Here is a 19,552-nt window from a genome sequence, read left to right on the forward strand (position 1 = left end):
CTCATCCTTCAATTTATCTCTACATAGCCATGGGACTACTCTAATTCCATGTAAATAAACAAGAGGAGAGAGAGATGAAGCAACCAAGAGAATGCACATACAATGAAGGCTTGAGCACAAAGAAAATTAGGGCTACATACTTCTTCTTTTTCTTCTTTCTTCTTCTTCCACACATAAAAGAACTTAGTCTGCAAAGAAAATTAGGGCTACATCTTCTTTCGTCTTCTTCCACACATAAAAAAACTTAGTCTAAAACATGATAAAAGACTAATATAAAAGTACTAGAACATCTGTATATGTGGTTACTAAGTGTGAACCTACTACTAATTATAGATGAGGTGGCACAATGAATGTGTCATTAGAGTGGACTACATGGTTGTAGTCTAGCTATAGAATCACTAGTATATCCTCCATGTCAATCACCTAATGCGCCAATGAGAAAATCCTACCACATCATTAAGGCATGTAATGGATGCCAACCCATGTGAAGCTCAATATCTCAACACACTAGTACACAAGGTCATATGTATATGTATAAGGAGGCTACACTACTACAATGATGTGAGTATTATGGTGTAGTGGTATATGCTAAGGAAGGTGCACTAGAATACAAAGGGGTATGCACATGGATGATTGTATTGGACTAAGTGTAGGGTGGGTGTCCTAGCCTGCAGTGCACGAATGCAAGAGTGGATAGGCACATTGGTCCATCGATGAGTGGATGGGCACACATGCCCATGGATACACAAATGCACAAGTACACAATGGTGGGTGCACTATGGTGGATGCATGGGTGCATGGATACATGGATACACAATGCATAGTGCATGATGGTGAATGCAACATTATGGGTACATTGTAGTGGGTGCACAATGCACAATGATAGATACACAAATGCATGAGCACATAGTGTATAGGTGCATGATGCATGGTGATGTAGGCACAAATGTAGGAACATGCAGACACATAGAGTGTATGTGTTAGCAATCATGTGTGTCTTGCATGGTCATCCCCAGCCTACAAGCCTCAATCTGAGTCAAATGAGGACATTAGGAGCTCTAACATTGTCTTTGTCTATTATTTTATATGTTTTGGACACTTTAATGGAGGGCACATTAGTGCATTTCTTTTTGTATACTTTTGGCTATTTTTTAGGGATTTGACCACATTTAGGATTTTATCTCTTTTTTGCCTATATATAGATGGCCTACCCTCCCACTTTCATAATCCATTATCCATCATTGATCCTTCATGATCAGTCAGCCCTCTTCATTCTCTCATCCCCTTGCTACCATTTGGCACCCACATTGACGCGTAGAGCTGCATGTTGGGATTGACCGTTGTGTAGCCTTGTACCTTCAGCCCTTGCAATCACATTGTTCCTTTTCTCTTCTACATTCTCTTTGTCTCCTTCTCTCCATATTCACTTTCATCTTTATGTTGCGAACTCTCACCTGGTATCAAAGCCATGTGAGTCAAAGATCTCAAAGAGGAGTGTGTTGTCTATGACAAAACTTGCCAGGTGTCATTTCCATATGCTACAAGCTGTGAGCTTGGAGTAAAAAAGGATATGGTGGCCTGTTTCCAAACCCTTTTTGTCTTTACTAGGGCAGACTTGCGTTTTGCTCCTAGGTGGCCTCTATCAGGCTAGGCAACACCATTATTGCACATGTGTGGTGTCAACCATGCTGAGTGGCCATTCTATTGGCTAGGTGACACCAAAACAAACCTACATTTTCTGCAAGTAGCAACCCCTTGTTACAGGTGTTGTAGAACTAGGCTTTGTGTTACGTGCATTTTCATGCAAGTAGCCCTTGTATCTCTACGTTTCGTGCAAGCAGGTCATTGATCCTCTTGAGCAGCACATTTGCAGTTGGGCAGCACTTGTTCTCTACTAGGTGGTCTGTTTACAAGCAAATAAATTTCTTTCTTTGTTATGTTCTCATACTAGGTGGTCTTTGTTGACCAGGGCAACTTCTTTTCGATGTTGGGCGGCCTCTTTTTCAGATCAATAGTAGGTTAGATTTACATTTATTGTAGGTACACCATTTCTAGGCACTCCTAGTACATTAACAGCCTATGGATTTGCTACGATTACAGGCTGAAGACCTATTTTCCTATGCATGTATTACTTCCTGTCTCTGCTATCCCAATAGCATTGTGTGTTCCCTTTGGCATCAGATACTCCCTGTCTACTTTGCCATAGTCAGTCTTCTTCTGTATTATGGCCCAATAGACCCTTATTATCCTAAGAACACCTCTTATTAGTCACCTTTATTCTAGTGGTAGTATCTTTATTGTTTTCTTGCATGTACTTTATTACAGGACATCTATGGTCGACGTGTCTACTATGGGGAATCGTGTGGTTCAAGATCATTCAAACCAGCCACCATCTTATTGCTCTTTCCCGTTATATGCTTTTGAAACTTCTAGTCTTGATGATATTTCCTAAGGAGTCCTACCCTCTCTCTCTGCATCCAACAAGCTGGATGGGACAAACTATCCTCTATGGCCATGCCGCATGGAGTATCTCCTTGATGACTGTGACCTTTGGGATTTTGTTTATAGTCTCTATACCCTAACCTACCATGGGATGGTGTGACTACAGATTCGGTAGCTTTATGGGATCAGTTGAATGCTAGAGCCTAGTCTTCTCTCCTTTTGAGTTGTACAGATTTTTTGCTCGTGCATGTTAGACATCTCCTCATTGATGCGAAGATTTGGAGGAGATTGGCATCTCTCTTTTGGATCTAGACATTTGGGTATTGCTTATCACTTGAGTTGAAGCTATGATAGCTCTCTATTGCAGATTCTCCTATTGTGAGGTATCACATCCACAGGATGGAGGAGTTTCAAGATGAGCTTTCATTCCTTGGTACAGACATTTCTTCGGAGAACCTAGCTATGACACTTCTCTCGTATCTTCCATCACAAACATATAATGTGTTCTACACCAGTTGTCTCACATCTCGTAACCAAAAGAATCTCACATGGGAGGAGCTAATTCCATTGGTGCTTGAGGGGGATGCATGTCACAATGAGATAAATTCTTGCAGAGCCCATGCACATGGCTATACTTATGCGATTTTATCTATAGGTACATGACAAGCCACATAGAAGAAAGGGAGGAGTAAGCTGTTGGAGTCATATTTTGACTCTGATATAGCTTTTGTGGGGAAGCAAAGAGGATATCCCATGTGTCCTTATTGTGGAAAGACCTCACACCCCAAGGAGAAGTGCTAGAGAATATACCCTCACCTTTGTCTGAGAGTGAAGGGTAGATCTACATCATAGCCTTCACCTATCTCTACTTTGTCACCTGCTATTTCCACTGAGTCAATGTTTCTACACATTTATCGAGTGAAGGAGTCTTCTTTTATTATCTCTTCCTCTAAGCAGCCTTGGCTCATTACTAGTGATGCCTCAAATCCTATAACTCCTCAAGGTGATTTGCTATAAGTTCTCCATCCGTCTAAGGGTATTGTCATTGCTAGTGATATTTCTTTTGTCATTGCTAGTGATATTTCTTTTGCGCCTATTAGTGTTGTTGGCACCTTGTCTCTATTGTCTGACAGTCCATCAAGCTCCATTTCTGAGGCCCTATATGTTTCTGCCATGGCCTTCCCTCTCCTCTGAGTTCATGGCCTTCCTAGACTTGGGACCCATGTTGTCTGCTCCAAGCTATCCATCTTTGTTGAGGATTCTTCTATAGGAGCCATTTTTGTGACAAGTTGGCAAGGGAGGGGGATTGTTTATGCTCCATTCCCTTCCTTTGTGCATGGCCCTCTGAGGCATCTTTCTATAGCCGCAATTGTTCTCAATTGTGCACCATTTTTCCTACAAGTTCCATCCCATCCCCCACCATCTCCTCTGGTGGTTCCCTTGCACCTCCCATCCCTTTTAGAGAGGGATGATATTGGTGATGTGGCTATGAATTTCTTGGCCCTTTGTGTTTTAGAGGGGGCTTCACATGATCCTAAGGAGTGCTTTAGGGTTTCTATTCTAGTTTGGGACTTTCTTTTATGTGCCTATCCCTTTTCTTCATCATCAAGCCACCATTCATTGCCACTTGGCCCTTGGTCCTTGTTGTTTCTATGCAGCTTATGGCACCTTTGATAGTTCCTTACTATCATCCTATAGTTGGGTTAGAGGCTTGGCTCACCCATCCCTGACTAGATTTGGAGTGATTTGTTCAATGCCTCTCCATATCCATTGCCTTTTGGTGGCTTTCCATTTCATCGGATGTTTTTATGGAGAGGGGGCCTTGCTCCTTGACTGGCTTTCTTCATCAACAGACTACATCAACATTGACACTCTTCTTGCCACCCTTGGATCTACATCTCATTTGACCTTCTACCACATCCAAGATCTAAGAGAAGGTGTTAGCAGTCATCATGTGTGTCTTGTGTGGTCATCTTCTGCCTACAAGCCTCAATTTGAATCAAATGAGGACATTAGGAGCTCTAATATTGTCTTTGTCTATCATTTTATATGCTTTAGACACTTTAGATGGAGGACACATTTTGTTATTTTTTAGGAGTTTTATCATATTTAAGGTTTTTCCCATTTTTTGCATATATAATAGGTAGCCTACCCTCCCACTTTCATTATCTCTTATCCATCATTAATCCTTCATGATCAATCAGCCCTCCTCATTCTCTCTCATCACCCTGCTACCATTTGGGACCCACATTGACACATAAAGCTATGTGTTGGGGCTAATCGTTGCAGCCTTCTACCTTCAACCATTAAAGTCACATTGTTCCTTCTCTCTCCTATGTTCTCTTTGTCTCCTTCTTCTCTCCGTGTTCACTTTCCTCTTTTCATTGCACACTATCATAGGATGCACATTGGTGAGGGTTAGTGATAGATACACTCATAGCAAAGCACAAATTGCATAGGTACACAATGCATAGTGATGCATGCATAGACGTAGGAACATGTGGATACATAGGGTGGATGCACACTAGTGTGGACACATAGGGTGGACACATGAGGTGGATGCAAACTTGTGAGTAAAGGGTTAGTGTGTAGAGGGGGGTGAATAGGGGTGTGCACAATAGGATGGTGCAAGGTAGGTGCACTAGTGCCGCATAACAATAGATACATAAGGTAGATGCATGGATATATGGTACACAAATACATAGTGCATGAATACACAAATGCACAGTGCATGAATGCACATGTGCATATGTGCACAAATATATGGTGCATAATATTAGAGTGTGTAGAGTTGAGGGTCCACCATAGGGGTAAGAGACAAAAGGTGTAGGGAGATTGAGAGATAAAACAAGAAGAAAGAAATAGAGTTTAGAATTTAGAATGTTTAATGGAGAAAAATAGATATGAAACCCAATAATTTCATTTCATATAGCTTAGTAGAGCAATAGGAGGTTTGTGCACTTGAAACTTGAGACTGGGATGGTAGGTTTGTGCACTTAAGATTGGCATGAGGGGTGAGGAGCTAATTTCCCATTAGTTTGCACTCTTTGTGCAAAAAAATGAGGGGTGAGGAGCTAATTTCCCTTTTTTTGCACTCTTTGTGCCTTATAGATAAGAGTAGGGGATCAAATGGTGGAGGAACCGGTTCGAACTTTGTGTTTTGATCATTTGAAAAAGAGTATATTTTCAAGGAATTAAATATGGAGTAGCAAGAAATAGCTGGCCGTTGCCTTGTCTAATACAAAGGTAGAGTACAAAGGTGTTGTAATTACAACATATGAGATAACTTGGTTATGCAAGCTACTTGATGATTTGGGAATGTAAGTGGACAAGGAGGTTATCATCTAGTGTGGTAACCATAGTAGCATTCAATTGGCCAAGTACCTAGTGTATCATGCGTGGACCAAACACATAGAGGTCCATTATCATTTCATTCGAGAGTGAGTTCTGGTAGGTGATATTGACTTGGTTAATGGTAGTACAAAGAATCAAGATGTTGACATTTTCACCAAGGCCTTGGGAGCCGAGAAGCTTCAATGCTTTTGGACTATGCTTGGAGTTCAAGAGCTTATGCTGAGCTTTAGGGGAAGTGTTGAGATGCCAAGCTCTACATGAGCTAGCATCCACTACATGCATCGTTGATGTGGTAAGATATTATTCACTGGCATGTCAGGTGACCGACATAAGGATATGCCAATGATTCTACACTTGGACTATGCCCATGTAGTCCATCCTTAATTAGGACACATTCATTGTGCCATGTCTTCTTTCCTTAACAGGTTCACACTTAGTGATCGTGTGTACATACGTTGTGGTACTTTCATATTAGTCTTTTATTATGTTATAGATTTGGTTTTTTTTTGTGGAAAAAAAAGAAAGAAGAATAAGTAGATTTCGTCTCTATCTCTGCGTGTGCTCAAGTCTCCATTGCCTTTATATGTGTGCTCTTGATCCTTCACCTCTCTTTCCTCTTGTCTATTTTCAAAGCATAGATATTTGAGCATTGAGCTCGTCTAAAGATTCTTTAGTGAAAGTAGTAAATTTCTTCAAGGAGTCTTTTAATAGAGTGAGCAGTTTGCTCCATTACTTCCTTGGTTTGGACGTTTGGCTGAACCATTTGCTCAACCACCTAATCTAACTTGGAAAAACAAGCCCCATATGTCTGATGGAATGTTTAGTTTCATGATTACAAAGTGTGGCATTTAAAGTACTATATCCATTATACTCTTGTGATTCCTCTTCCTCATAATGTGGCTTAGGTATTTCATGATGTACTTCCTTAACTTGTTTCTAGAAATCCTCATTGTCTTTATACTTCCCCTATTTCCTACCATCTTTGCTCACTGTCAAAGTACAGTCTAAATAAACTCCCTCCCACAAAAATGGCTATAAATTTTCACCATGATATCCAAATGAGGAACTTTTTTATTCAAATCAAAACTAACAAATAGCTCTTTGACATGAGATTTGAAGCACCCCTTCACATTTAGATCAGAATATTTTGAAAATATTTTAGTACACAACACCCTATAAACTCATTGTTTTGGTTTTTCAAACACTTGCAAGTCCAAAGTAAGGTCTCTAAACTTTGTAGCACCCTTGTTAAGACCTACATGTGCTGAATGCCACATGTAATGACCTATATTAGTCCTATTTAAGCTCTGAGATAACCTTTGGCACATGTAATTAAGTGGGTAATATCCCCAAAGTGACTCTTGGTGGCATGTTTCACTATAACAACCTATACTGGACTTGAAATAGTCTGCAACAGTTGTAGATGATTGAAAATCTTCCCCAATAAATGCCCAAGTTTCCTATTTCTCTTGCAAATACCTATACCTTGCTTATAAAGGCTAAAAAGACATGTAATCTACATGTAAACCTTGTAATTTGATCAAGGAGTGCCATGTTTTGATGCTCTTTAACTCAGATCTTCAAATATTCAATAACTCCACTCGTGATACCTATGTGAGGGATAAAATCATAGGACGGGCTCCCTAGACCAGCTTCCAATCACCAAAAGGTAAGCAATCCCCCCCCTTCCCCCTTATTGGTTGGTTACACCCCTTCCAGATCTCTCTATTGTCCCATTATCTCCCTTAACATCCACTTTTTAACTCGGTTGGTATATTCATGGCAAGAGTGCACTACTCTATAACACTAAATTAAGGATTTTGAAAATTCTCATATAGTTTGGGAATTCCTTATATAGTTAATATTTGGCCACATGTTCAAATCTTGTCCATTTACTTGAAAGTGGAGTCTACCCTAATTACTATGTAGGTTGTATTTCCAAGTCCCACATTGAAGCATGGGTTAAGATTTAGCCATATGGCCAAATCTTTACCCCTTACTTGAAAGTGGGACTTGGGAGATTCCCAAATTCTCTAATATGGTGTCTATGAAAATATGGATGAAATTCATTTTTGAAATTGATTTTTCAATCTTTAATGAGATGCATAGATTGATAAAAGATGATTGAAAATGGAGAATGGTTGAGGGTCTTCCCATTGCAAATCAACGACTCCATGATTGCAATGCTTTCCCTTTACAATTTATTTCTTGGGCACAAAAAAATCAAAGGTACAAATCAGTGTTATCCATCAAAGCATGAAATATTGGAGCTATGGTTGGAATTAAAATGAAATCAATGATGAAAATTGATCTAAAAGCTCCAATCAATCTAAAGAGGTACTAATCTTTCATCTATGGTTCATTAAAGGTGTAAAAAAACCATAATCTCTCATTAAGAATTGAATAAGCTTAAGCACTTAGATAAATAGATATTTTAGAGATTAAAAAGGAAATACATTGGGGATAAAGGTGCCTATGCCTAGCCACCTATGTATTACTACACTGATAGTACCTACACTTGCACGCTGCACACGGCAAGCGCCCATCACTGTCGCTTCATTCTTTATTGTTTTAGTGACATTTGAATAAAGGGAAGGCCAGTCATACATTATGACTGTTGGAATTCCCACATCTTGAGTTTCTCTCTCTTGCTCCATCTGCCATAGCTCACACCTCTTTTGCTTCTGCTTGCTCGTGCTTCCACTTGGGCTTCTGGTGCACAGATCGGATGCCGTAAGCGCGTGTAGTGAGCGTCAGAAGGTCCCCAAGAACAAAAAAACTCTACTTTTTGCACACAAATCAATGTAGAAGACTTGCACGACATGAACAAGAGACCAATCGGGTGCAATCTCTCCCCCCATGCCTTGTGTGAGCGCTCCACAAAGCATGTATTTCATGTATTAATTATCTTCAAGCTCAAATAATAGCCCAAATTACAAAATAGCATGCTTTAGCTTTTGAGTTTGCTTTTGTGCCAAATAGAAATAAAGCTAATGTGCGGGCGCCCAAGAAGTCAAGCGTACCCAAATACAATGTCCAAATACAAATATCTAAATCCTGCACCCATGCACATACAAAAATAATAAATTGACGATAAATTTAAATACACGCTATCCTCCAATGCTTTCCACTGCCACCGTTGCTATCTCTACACATCAAGTGAAGCATTCACAATCCTTAGTAAAATAATACAATTAAACCGACAAAAGTGAATACCTAGCAGTCTTCAGCTATATAAATAAATAAATTGGTTAGAAATCAATCTAACATTAATTTATCACGAGTGCATACTCTAAACTCATAAACGTTTATTAATTTAAATATGTATTTTGCGGAATCACCCGCTATGGAATCACCCATGTACACGCTAAATTAACAAAACCGCCCGAAAAGGATAGGCGTCCCATCGACTTCTCGCACAAAGAATCCACTTTGTGTATGAGCCCCGGTAATAAAAGTTTACGGAATCCACCGTAAAATCCTCACGGAATCCACCGTGTAATATGCCTTCTGGCATCATACCCCCGGGGTGGGATAGCAATTGTCCTCAATTGCTATTAGCTCAATGTGAAGCTAACAGAGTGGGGAAAGCATTTAAGTCTCTAGCATGCATCCATTGGGCCTCTTCAACAGGATGGTTTTTAAACTTCACCAGATATCTAGAATATCTACGGCCAGTTCTAGTGGTCATAAAGTCAGTATCTATAATAATTTCAGGCTCAAGGATTTCAATCTCTTCATCTAGCAAAGGTGGGTTTTCATAGATAGGGTGTACAGGTAATTGGCCTCTAAAAGAGTCGTAATAAACTAATATGAAAGGTGTTGTGAATTTTCCAATGTGGTGGTAGTTCTAGTTTAGATGCATTGTCATTGATTTTGTATATGATCTTGAATGGTCCATAAAATCTAGGTGCTAATTTCACAACCGAGTGTTTATCTACACTTTGTAATCTACGTTTTTCTATACGTAACCAAATATAATCATCAACTTTGAAATTCATGGCCTGTCTTTTCTTATTTGCTTGTTTTGTATATGATTGCTGGGCTTTGGCAATCATATCTTTAACTTCATCAAAAATAGTAGCGTGCATGTTAGCAATATCATCGGCAGTCTGAATTTTATTTGATAATGATGCAACAGGTGTAGGCAATCTATATCCATAAATAACTTCAAATGGTGCTTTCTTTGTAGTTGTATGTGGTGTATTATTATATGCAAACTGAAGTAAATGTAGATATGTGTCCCATGTGTGTGGTTTTGAAATAGTGTAAGCACATAAAAGATCTAAAATAGTAATGTTAGTAGTTTCTGTTTGACCATTAGTTTCAGGATGAAATGCATATGAAAAATCAATCTTTGTGCCTAAGTTAGCAAATAAAGTAATCCAAAAATTATTACAGAATCGAGAATCGCGATCAGAAATAATAACTTTTGGTAAACCATGATTTTTTAAAAACAATTGAGCTGTTTGAGATGCAGTTAGAGTTTTCTTGCATGGAATGAAATATGCTTGTTTGCTAAACCTGTCTACAACAGTCCAAATCATATCATGGTTAGCTTTAGTGTTAGGTAAACCAGTAATAAAATCCATTGAAATTTGTTCCCATGGTCTTGATGGAATAGATAATGACATCAGTAAACCATACTATTTACCATGGTGTCTTTTAACTCTTTGACAAACTAAACATTCAGAAACAAAGTTAGATACATCAGTGTCCATATATGGCCAATAAAAATCTTCAGTCAATGTACGCAAAGTAGATATAATACCTCTATGACCTTGATATGGAGGACAATGAATCTCATTCAAAACAAATGATCTAAATGGAATTGTAACACATAATCTCTTTTCATAAAACATGAATCCATTATTGTAAGACAATGAATCAATAGGAATCCAATTATTTACAACTAATTTATTCCAATCAGCTTGAAAAGTAAGATCCTGATGATAAGTATCTTTCATAGGGATTAGGGAATCAAATGATATCACAGAAATATTATGAATTGTCGGTCTTCTACTTAAAGCGTCGGCTACAACATTCTCTTTATCCTGGTTGATATTGTATAAGGAGATCAAAACTTTGAATGAAAGCTGCCCATTTAATATGTCGGTCAGATATTTGGGGTTGACTAAGGAGATGTCTAATGCTTTGTTTGGTCAGTTTTAATCATAAATTCAGAACCCATTAAATAATGTTTCCATTGATGTAAGGCTTGTACTACAGCTAGCAATTCTTTATCATATGTAGAATATTTAAGTTCGGATGGTTTCAGTTTACAGCTAGAGTAAGCTATGGGATGATTATCTTGCATAAGTATGACTCCTATTCCATATCCACTAGCATCAATAACTATTAAAAAAAATGATCTATTAAAATCAGGTAGTTGTTTAATTAATTAAAAAAAAAAAACAAAATGTATCATTTTGGTATTTTTCCGCTCAAGCTGCATCTTCTTCCTTAGTCCATCCATTTGTTTACAAGCGTCGGTCGCGGTCTGGACATGGCGGGCTCTCCCTCCGAAGGAACAAGTGCGAAGGTGGCGGATCGTCTCTCGCAATCGGTCCTCTCCATCTCCAACCTCGCTCAGCTCCTCAGCGATTCCTCCCCTACCGAGGTCTCTCACGCCCCCATTTTCCTCCCTTTAATCGCGAATGAATTAATCAATTCTCTCACACGTCGTGTTCTTTCGTTTTTGGAAAGGCCCTCGTCAAGCTCCCGAAAGAACTGCTGGCCAGAACTCCAAGCATTAAGAACACCGATCTGGTTAGTCTTTCCTCCCCAATGCTCTTCGTTTTGCCTCAGTTGTTGATGTTAATCTAAGTGGTTTGCCTAACCATAAAATAAACACGCACAGTTGCATTTGTTTCGAAATTCTTCCCTTCTCCTTGTAAGCATAAGGCTCAGGAGATGTTATCTAGCTGTCTATGTCAGTGTTCACGAAAGCCAAGGTTTAATGTAAGTCGTATCGCAAAATCTTGGAAATCCACCGAAGAAGGTTGAAAGCCTTAAACTTTACAAAATGTTTAGTCATAAAAAATGGAAATACATATAACTTGATTGGAAATTCCCTCCAAAATTTGGACTTGAAGGTTTTTGTTTCTGCTACCCAGAAAAGTTTTTCGTGATGAATGCTGGTCTGGATTGGACAAGAATTCCTATTTTGATTACTTTGTATGGATCTCTTCTTCCAATTTGGTGTAAATCATAGCTGCATTTCAATAAGTCACTTTACCGATCTTTCTGTTGTTGGTAGAGGAACAATGAAGATTCCACTCTTACTATAAGAAAACACCAGGGTCAGCACACATGCTGAGTAGTCAGGATGATCAAAGAGTGCCTGCATTGAGGCTGACATACTTCATCTACTGCTCACAACAATTTTAGAGAGAGCCAGAATGCCAACACATGGCTGCCTGGAAGGCTATGAAGAGATGGAATCAGTGAACTGAGTAAAATTTGAAATCATTAAGGTAACTCTTTTGGCCACCTATGGTTCATGACGATGCTTTCTTCGTCAGATGCTTTTTTGGCAATGTTTTGATTGTATTGTGCAACCATGATGCTTCTGCCCATGCACTCTATTTGTGAATCTGTCCCATGCACTCTATTGTAGGTAAAGACATGCATGTCAATGGCCTTAGTGGAAAAGATGGCCTGTCCCAATTGGTGATGTTGGTACACTGAAAGTAAGTTTACTCCTTATTGAAGGACATGATATAAATTGTCTATCAAGCTCCCTTGTACGATTCCAGGGACACATTCCACACAACCATTGAGGATCCTTGTATTTTTGGTAGGCTCTTTGACAGTCAACGAGCATCATTTGTAGGGTTGCATCCGGTCCATGTATGGAACCATCTTGTCTGATCCATCTAGTTTGATTGGATCCACTTAATTTTGTCTAGGATTTGCTCGATCCAAACCGGAAAAAAAAAAGACCATTGGAAAATCCCTCTCTTCCTTCTACCTCTACATTAGCCTCTAGCTCTACCTCATTTACCAACTCCTCTTCCTCTTCCTCTACCTCTCTCCTACAACCTCCTCTTCCTCTACCTGCACCTCCACCTCTCTTCCCCTACTTCTCTCTTACCACCTTCCTCTTGAGTCTTTCCCTACCTTCTTATATTGGAACTTGGACATCAATTTGGATCTATCTTTATTCATTCATTGTCGAAGCAACAAATTCAAAGTTTGTATTGAATAAATAATGCCTTGTAACAAAAATAATTTGGGTCATAATTCTCATGTTGAAGCAAGTAAGATTTAGTGGATCAATCCTTAAGTTCTCATGCATTTTTTAATGACCCTGTGAAACACCATATTTTCTCTCTTTTTTTAAAAAAAGTTACATTCAATACCATACTAAGTCCATGGACTAGACAAATTAGACGGATCGTACTTAGCTATCTTGACCATTTGATTAATGTTGTGGTTGCTTTAGGATGGGACCTCTCATGGTAAAATAGAGATACTTCCTCATTGCCTTTGTAGTCTTGGTAGCCTGTTTTGGAGTTGATGTGCACCCTTTGTCCAATACCCTAGTTGCTTTGGGTGAGATCTCTTGGTCGAGCTGAGCATTGCGATTCCTATTGGCTCAAGTTTTTGGGCTGAGAGGGGGTGTTAAGTAACAAAGGGTTAATGAGCTTTAACTCCCTTTATTCAACTTATTAAACATCCCCAAAATCAAATAGTTAATGTATCTAAAGTGTCCGGGCACTCACATTTAATGCAACCAAAGTGTTTTGGGTAGTTGGTTTGCTCATATGTCTATAAATACAGATCTGTCCAGCCACTTTGCACATCCCAAATCCCTTTTGCCATCCTTCACCATCATCTCCATTAGCCTCCAGGATTGCTTTAGCACTTGTTCAATAGACTCTAACTGTTGTCGCCGTCATTTAGATTGTTGCATTTGTTGTCTAGAGTAGGCCAACTTGTCACCAGCCCTTGTAGCCTGTAGGTCCTGTACTGCTATATTTGCTTCATCCTAGAGTTGCCTAGCCCACTCGTCACTTGTATAACCTGTTGCCATTGTTAAACTAGGTCGCATTTATAGTTTCTAGCCACTTCTCAGCTTTGGCCAGCTGGTTTGGTCTACTTTCCTACTTTCGGTGGGTGATTGCTAATCAGGCCACCCTAACTACTATATCACTATAGTTGCGAGTTGTAATATTTTCAGTTTCAAGCACTTTTTAGTGTCAGCTTGATTTGCATTTTTAACTATAACAAATTGTTTTACGATTTTTACATTTTTGTGTGGATTATTGAGTTTTAGTTGTGTTTGTACGTTCTATGATATCTTAATTGCAAACCCTAGCATATGTATCCACACGATTTGGTAACGATGTTGGTAAGTTATCAGAAGAAGGCACAAACTCTAGGTAGATGGTGTCTAGCTCACTCGCTCACTAGTAAAATGATAATGCACTTCGATATGCTTTGTCTTTAGGCTAATGATGCAGTTGCCAACAAGTGCTATTCCAATCTACCTATCACAATAGATCAGTATTTAATGGAACAAGCGAAATGAAGCTTTGCCAACAAGCTCCTCAAGTAGATGGCCTTGAAGGCACCATCATAGAAGGCTTGATACTCGGCCTTGATAAAAGATGCAACAACTGTATCTTGTTCATGGCTTAACCAAATGATTGAAGCCAAGCCCATGTAGAAAGATGTGGTTGCTATGGGAACATTGGTTTTTAGGTCTTTGGTCTAGTCAAAATCAGTGTATCCCTACAAGGTTAGTCCTTCATCAAAATGCAACTAATAAGCATAAGTACACTTGGCATATCTTAATACACATAAGTAGCAAATTAGGGAGATATTCTTGGTGCATTAAAATACTCATTGAGTATTGAAAAAGAGTAAGCTATAGTTGGCCTGGTGTGAATTAATCATAAGAGCTTTCTCACCATCAATTGATAGGTATGCTTGCTTCAAAAGGCTATACATAGGAATCCTTTGAAAGTCATAGTGGGATCTAAAGGTGTGGCTATTGGCCATGTGAAGTGTGCACAATGTTGATCCACTAATTGATGGGCATTTTTTTGTTGAGATACAAAGATCCCATCCTCATGTTAGACAACCTCCATGCCCCAAAAGTGTGGTGCTTGCTTCAACACACCTCCTCATCCAAATAACCATTTAGAAAGGCACTTTTGATGTCCATTTGATAGATACACCAACCATGATGAGAGATCAATGCTAGTAACAAATGGAAAGAAGTCAACCATGCTCTTAGCACAAAGGTTTTTCATAAACAATTCCTTGCTTTTGTCGAAACCATTGTACCACAAAGTTAATCTTGTATTCATCGAAGGTTCCATGAGGTTTTAGTTTAGTGTGATTCATTTGGTCCCAATAACCTTTTTGTGACCTAGATGCTCCACCAAGGTCTAGGTTCCATTCAAGTCAATGATCTCTAGCTCCTTTTGTAGGAACACTTAAGAGCCTCTTGCTAAGTGTTTGGTTTAGAGTGCATTATACAATCTTTGGTAAAGACAAATGTGGATAAAATGAAGACTCCACAAGTCTTTTAGGTGTAAGAAAGTACTTGACCACAAAGGATAAACACAAGTGTACTACAAAACACAAAGTAATGATGGTAGAACTCAAAGATGAACAATAACTCAGAGATAGTGAAGATTGGATCAAAGCGAATAGTTAGAACCATCGAGCCGGTCCTCTTTGTATCGAAGCGAATAGTTAGAACCATCGAGCCGATCCTCTTTGGGTAAAGAAGGGAGAACAAACACTTGGATAGGTGGTGCCTTGTTAGGTAGTTTAAAGTTGGTAGAACGGGCTCTATGTGAAACATGGAGAGAGGGGGGAGGAGAAGGTTGCTACGAACTATGAGACCGTACAAAAGGGTTTGGTGACCTCTAATAATCACATCGCTATTTAGAGTCGTCATGAGAAACCTCCCTTGTCCAAGTCATCAAGACCTCGGAACTACGGATTAGACATCTTCGTACAGCTTGCAAATACACAAAGGCTATTACATTTTGCTTTAGGAGAGTCCAAATGGAGGGAAAATCAGCAACACTTGCAAGAAGAGAGTTGTGGATTTCCCATCTTTGTTGAATGTCACCTAGAAAACACAATTTTTTTTCGTTTATAGCAGCAAACAGTAGGCGAGGATACCATGTGAGAGTGCACAACGGAAGAGATTTCACGGACACGGAGAGAAAAGTAGAGAAGAAGAGAAAGCAGAAAGAGAAGAATTATCTACATTGAACAAAGAAGAAATCTAAATACAAATGAGGATTGATCAGTCTCTGTATGCAGCACAAGGCATCAATGAGGACACCGGATCAGGCTGAATAATGATGACCACCTTCGATGGTGACAGAGATGGTGATGATTATGGAAGTGTAGAGTGTGCAGCTTGCTGTCCATGATAGAGATGGAGAAGACTGCAGCCACCTAATAGAGCACCTGCTTAAGATAGAGAAGAATGAATGACCAGCCAGCTGGGTACGGCTATAAATAGCTAGATATGCTGAAAATTGGCCAACCGGAAATAAAATATGCCAAAAATGTTGGCCCTGACCACAACAATTTCTAATGTGGCATCAATAATTGCTACCGACCACTGATGTGGCTGCAATAAATGCTGGCGACCACACAGAATATGTTGATGTGGTAGTTTGAAGCCATTTGGGGCAGCTCTAGTGCTAGACAAACACGCAAAATTGGAAAGAAAACACAATTAGAGCTCCAAATGTCCTTCTTAGACTCAGACTAGGGCTCACAATTAGGAGATGACAGACTGAAAAAATAAGGTAGGCTGATAGTAAACACACTATGCAAGAGTGCATACAAAACCTCCAACCTTTTGTGTCTCAGAATGGACTAGGGTACAGATCAACTGGAGAGTGTGCTGTACTCTAAAAGTTGAATGGATCCCAAATTGCAGTAGGCAACCTTTGTATGCAATCAGCAGCTGCTAACATAGATTAGGACGATGAATCTATTCGGATCAGGCTGATCAGAGATGGTGGCAGTAGTGCAGCCTACACAGGAACAAAAACGCTAGGGCAGGAGCTTGGAAACAATGTGTAGCATGCTAAAGATGAAGCAGATGATGTAGATGGCTAGACAGATGCAACATGAGGATGGTCATGGCATGGTCTACCAACAAGCTTAGGGACTCAATGTGAGACACTGTTAAGAGGTACATGTGCATAGCTCAGGGGTTGATCAAAAGCTAGCATGGCTCAAAAAGGCATTGGGCACATGACCAAATGCTGAATATGCGAATATAGCTTTCAGGCTCAACTCAAAGGTTATGCATAAAGTGGTTACAACTCCCCCTTGAATCATAACTCATAATAGAATCGTAGAAACAAGAAGATGCCAAAATTTTTGGATAAAAATCTAGGCTCAGCCATCATTGGGCTCAGCTCATTTTTGATGAAGTTGTGGGTTGCCTTACTTGTTAGTGGACATGACTGTCCATGCACCTTCCCGTATAAGTATAAGCTAAATCTTTAACTTGTAGATAGAGAAGATGCCATATCTTGACATTGTGATAGTAGATACCATGAAGAGGGTTTAGATTGAAAAAGTGCCAAATTTTGGTCATCAAATTTTAAGGATTTCGGGCTGGAATTTGAAAGAAAAGGGCCCAAGAAGTATTCACCCTGTGAACTGCCCCAATTAAAAAATATATATAACTTCACTTACAAAGTTTAATGAAAAACCTTAGGTTTTGTGTGCCATGTGTATGATGACGAGAGAAATAATCATGATTACTCATAGACAATGTGGGATGATTGGCAAAAGCAACCAGTGAAGGCGATGACGTCAGGATGAACAAGCTGAAGGCAGGATGAGCTGCACAGCATGTACCAGGAAATAGGTGGAATGCAACTGCAGCTGTGGTGATGTTGGTGAAGATCGTGGAAGTTGCTAGGCAGCACGTCTACAGCAGGCATCAACCCTCATCTTGTCTTCATTTCTTTGTGTCTACAGCAGGCATCAACCCTCATCTTGTCTTCATTTCTTTGTGTCTACGGCTGTAGTTCTCTAAATATTTTTCATGTTAGGCTTCAATTATTTGTTCTTTCTATTTTCTCAAACAGTTTAATCTTGAAAATAAGGGAGTATTATAATTGTGAGCCTACTACGTTGTTCGTGGCGTTTACAGTACCTGTTTGGAAGCCATTGTACATCGCTGCAAAATGACCTAGCTGTTTACACTTAAGCATTTGCAACTGAAGTTGTATGCTGCAAGGAAGCTACATCCAAGTCCACATCAAGGTTTCCAAGAATATCATTTGCCATATCCCATAGTATGTCTTTGCTAGAAGTCGGAAGACCCTTTTTTTGGTACATACAATACTTTCCCTGATAATGGTGCCAAAGAAGAAACATGTGGCAATGACTGAGTTACTTTATTTGGGGAAAACATCGTAAGCTCCTTGCAGGATGAAATGTTGGTCACAAGGCATAACATGTTGAAAGTTATATACCCCCATTATCATTAAATAACTAATTTCCAAGTTTGAAATAATCAAAAGAAGTTGCTTCCCTACAAAAGCAAAATGCACAATCTTGTGTCCACCCATCATATATCGCCCATGAAGTATACGTAAAGCCCATTCTATTGAGCTTCTTTAACAATGACAACGTACGGATTCTCCTTGCTTATAAATGATGAAGTTTATAGTTCATACTGTACTACAAGTGCCTTGTTAATGTATGCAATTGAAAGGTCAGGCTCAGAAGAAAAGTTGTGTGCAAGTGTGTAACTTAATCTGAACAATGGTTTGAAAACAACCCAAATCCAACTCTCCCTGCTCTCTTTTGAAGCGGCCAAACCAAAGAATGAAGAGTGTGAGTGCACAAGAGATTTAATCTTTCCTTGCATGTTATGAATGCAGCTCTTAAAACAAATGCCTGAAGTTATTGCTGCCTTGGATGCACATATGGACAGAGCTCTTGTGAGGTTAGTCTTTCCGTGCTGCTTTTTTCCCCAATAACTTATGGGCTGAAAGTAAATGGTTTGATTACATTCTTATTACTTTTTTATGTCTTTTTCGGATTTACTGCTTTGCAGCCTATCTGAGTTAAAGACAGTGAGATCCTTACTTGAGAACAGAGAAAGTACAGTTGGACCTATAAAGGATGATGTTGTAAGCTAAGAGCCTGATAAATTTGCTGACAAAAGTTTCAAGGCTCTTGCCCTGCAGTGGAGTGGCATATAGCTACCAGATACATAGAAGCTAGGTGAAACACATAGAAAGGGAATGTGTAAGCTAGTTATTAGCAATGTAACATTCTCAAAAAATAAGAACACAAATCATCAAATAAGGTGCTCTATATTTTCAACATGAAGATTGTGGGCAGGTCTTATCTTCCACACAAAGATTATGGGTGTTCAATAATGCATCTTTTGCTTGGACAAGCATGGAAAATTCTAGTAACATGTGGCTTAACTCCTGCTTGTTCGATTGTTCTGTTTGTATTACCTTGTGGCAAACCTTGCATGTAGCATCCACAAGAGCATGTGTACATAGAAGTACGAGGCCTTGGAATGGATTTGCAATCCCACATTTTCAATCCACCAACATTCAGCTCTCAAAATTACCATCATGTGCCTTTCTTTCCATTTGTTGAATTAGGTTCCATTAGATGGCCAAAATGAACAGTTGTGATGTGGACGCTCTGTTTAAATATGTCCCAACATACTCACTTTCGCAATGCTTGGGTCTCCAAAAGAATCCGCATCACATGATGTGATGTT

At 39.3% G+C, this 19,552-nt stretch overlaps 1 protein-coding gene across 1 annotated transcript; it reads left to right on the plus strand.

The window, feature by feature from the left end:
• The first annotated feature begins 11,251 nt into the window (after positions 1–11,251).
• TOM2B (tobamovirus multiplication 2B) lies at positions 11,252–19,265 on the plus strand. Its single transcript, XM_087674840.1, has 4 exons — positions 11,252–11,416; positions 11,503–11,565; positions 18,690–18,754; positions 18,866–19,265. The coding sequence occupies exons 1-4, from the start codon at positions 11,303–11,305 to the stop codon at positions 18,948–18,950; spliced, it is 327 nt and encodes a 108-aa protein (XP_087530966.1). The 5' UTR covers positions 11,252–11,302; the 3' UTR covers positions 18,951–19,265.
• Positions 19,266–19,552: the final 287 nt, after the last annotated feature.

This window comes from Lygodium microphyllum, chromosome 3 (genome assembly GCF_053477565.2).
Source record: "Lygodium microphyllum isolate KBCC chromosome 3, Lygodium_microphyllum_v1.1.10, whole genome shotgun sequence".
Classification (NCBI taxonomy): domain Eukaryota; kingdom Viridiplantae; phylum Streptophyta; class Polypodiopsida; order Schizaeales; family Lygodiaceae; genus Lygodium; species Lygodium microphyllum.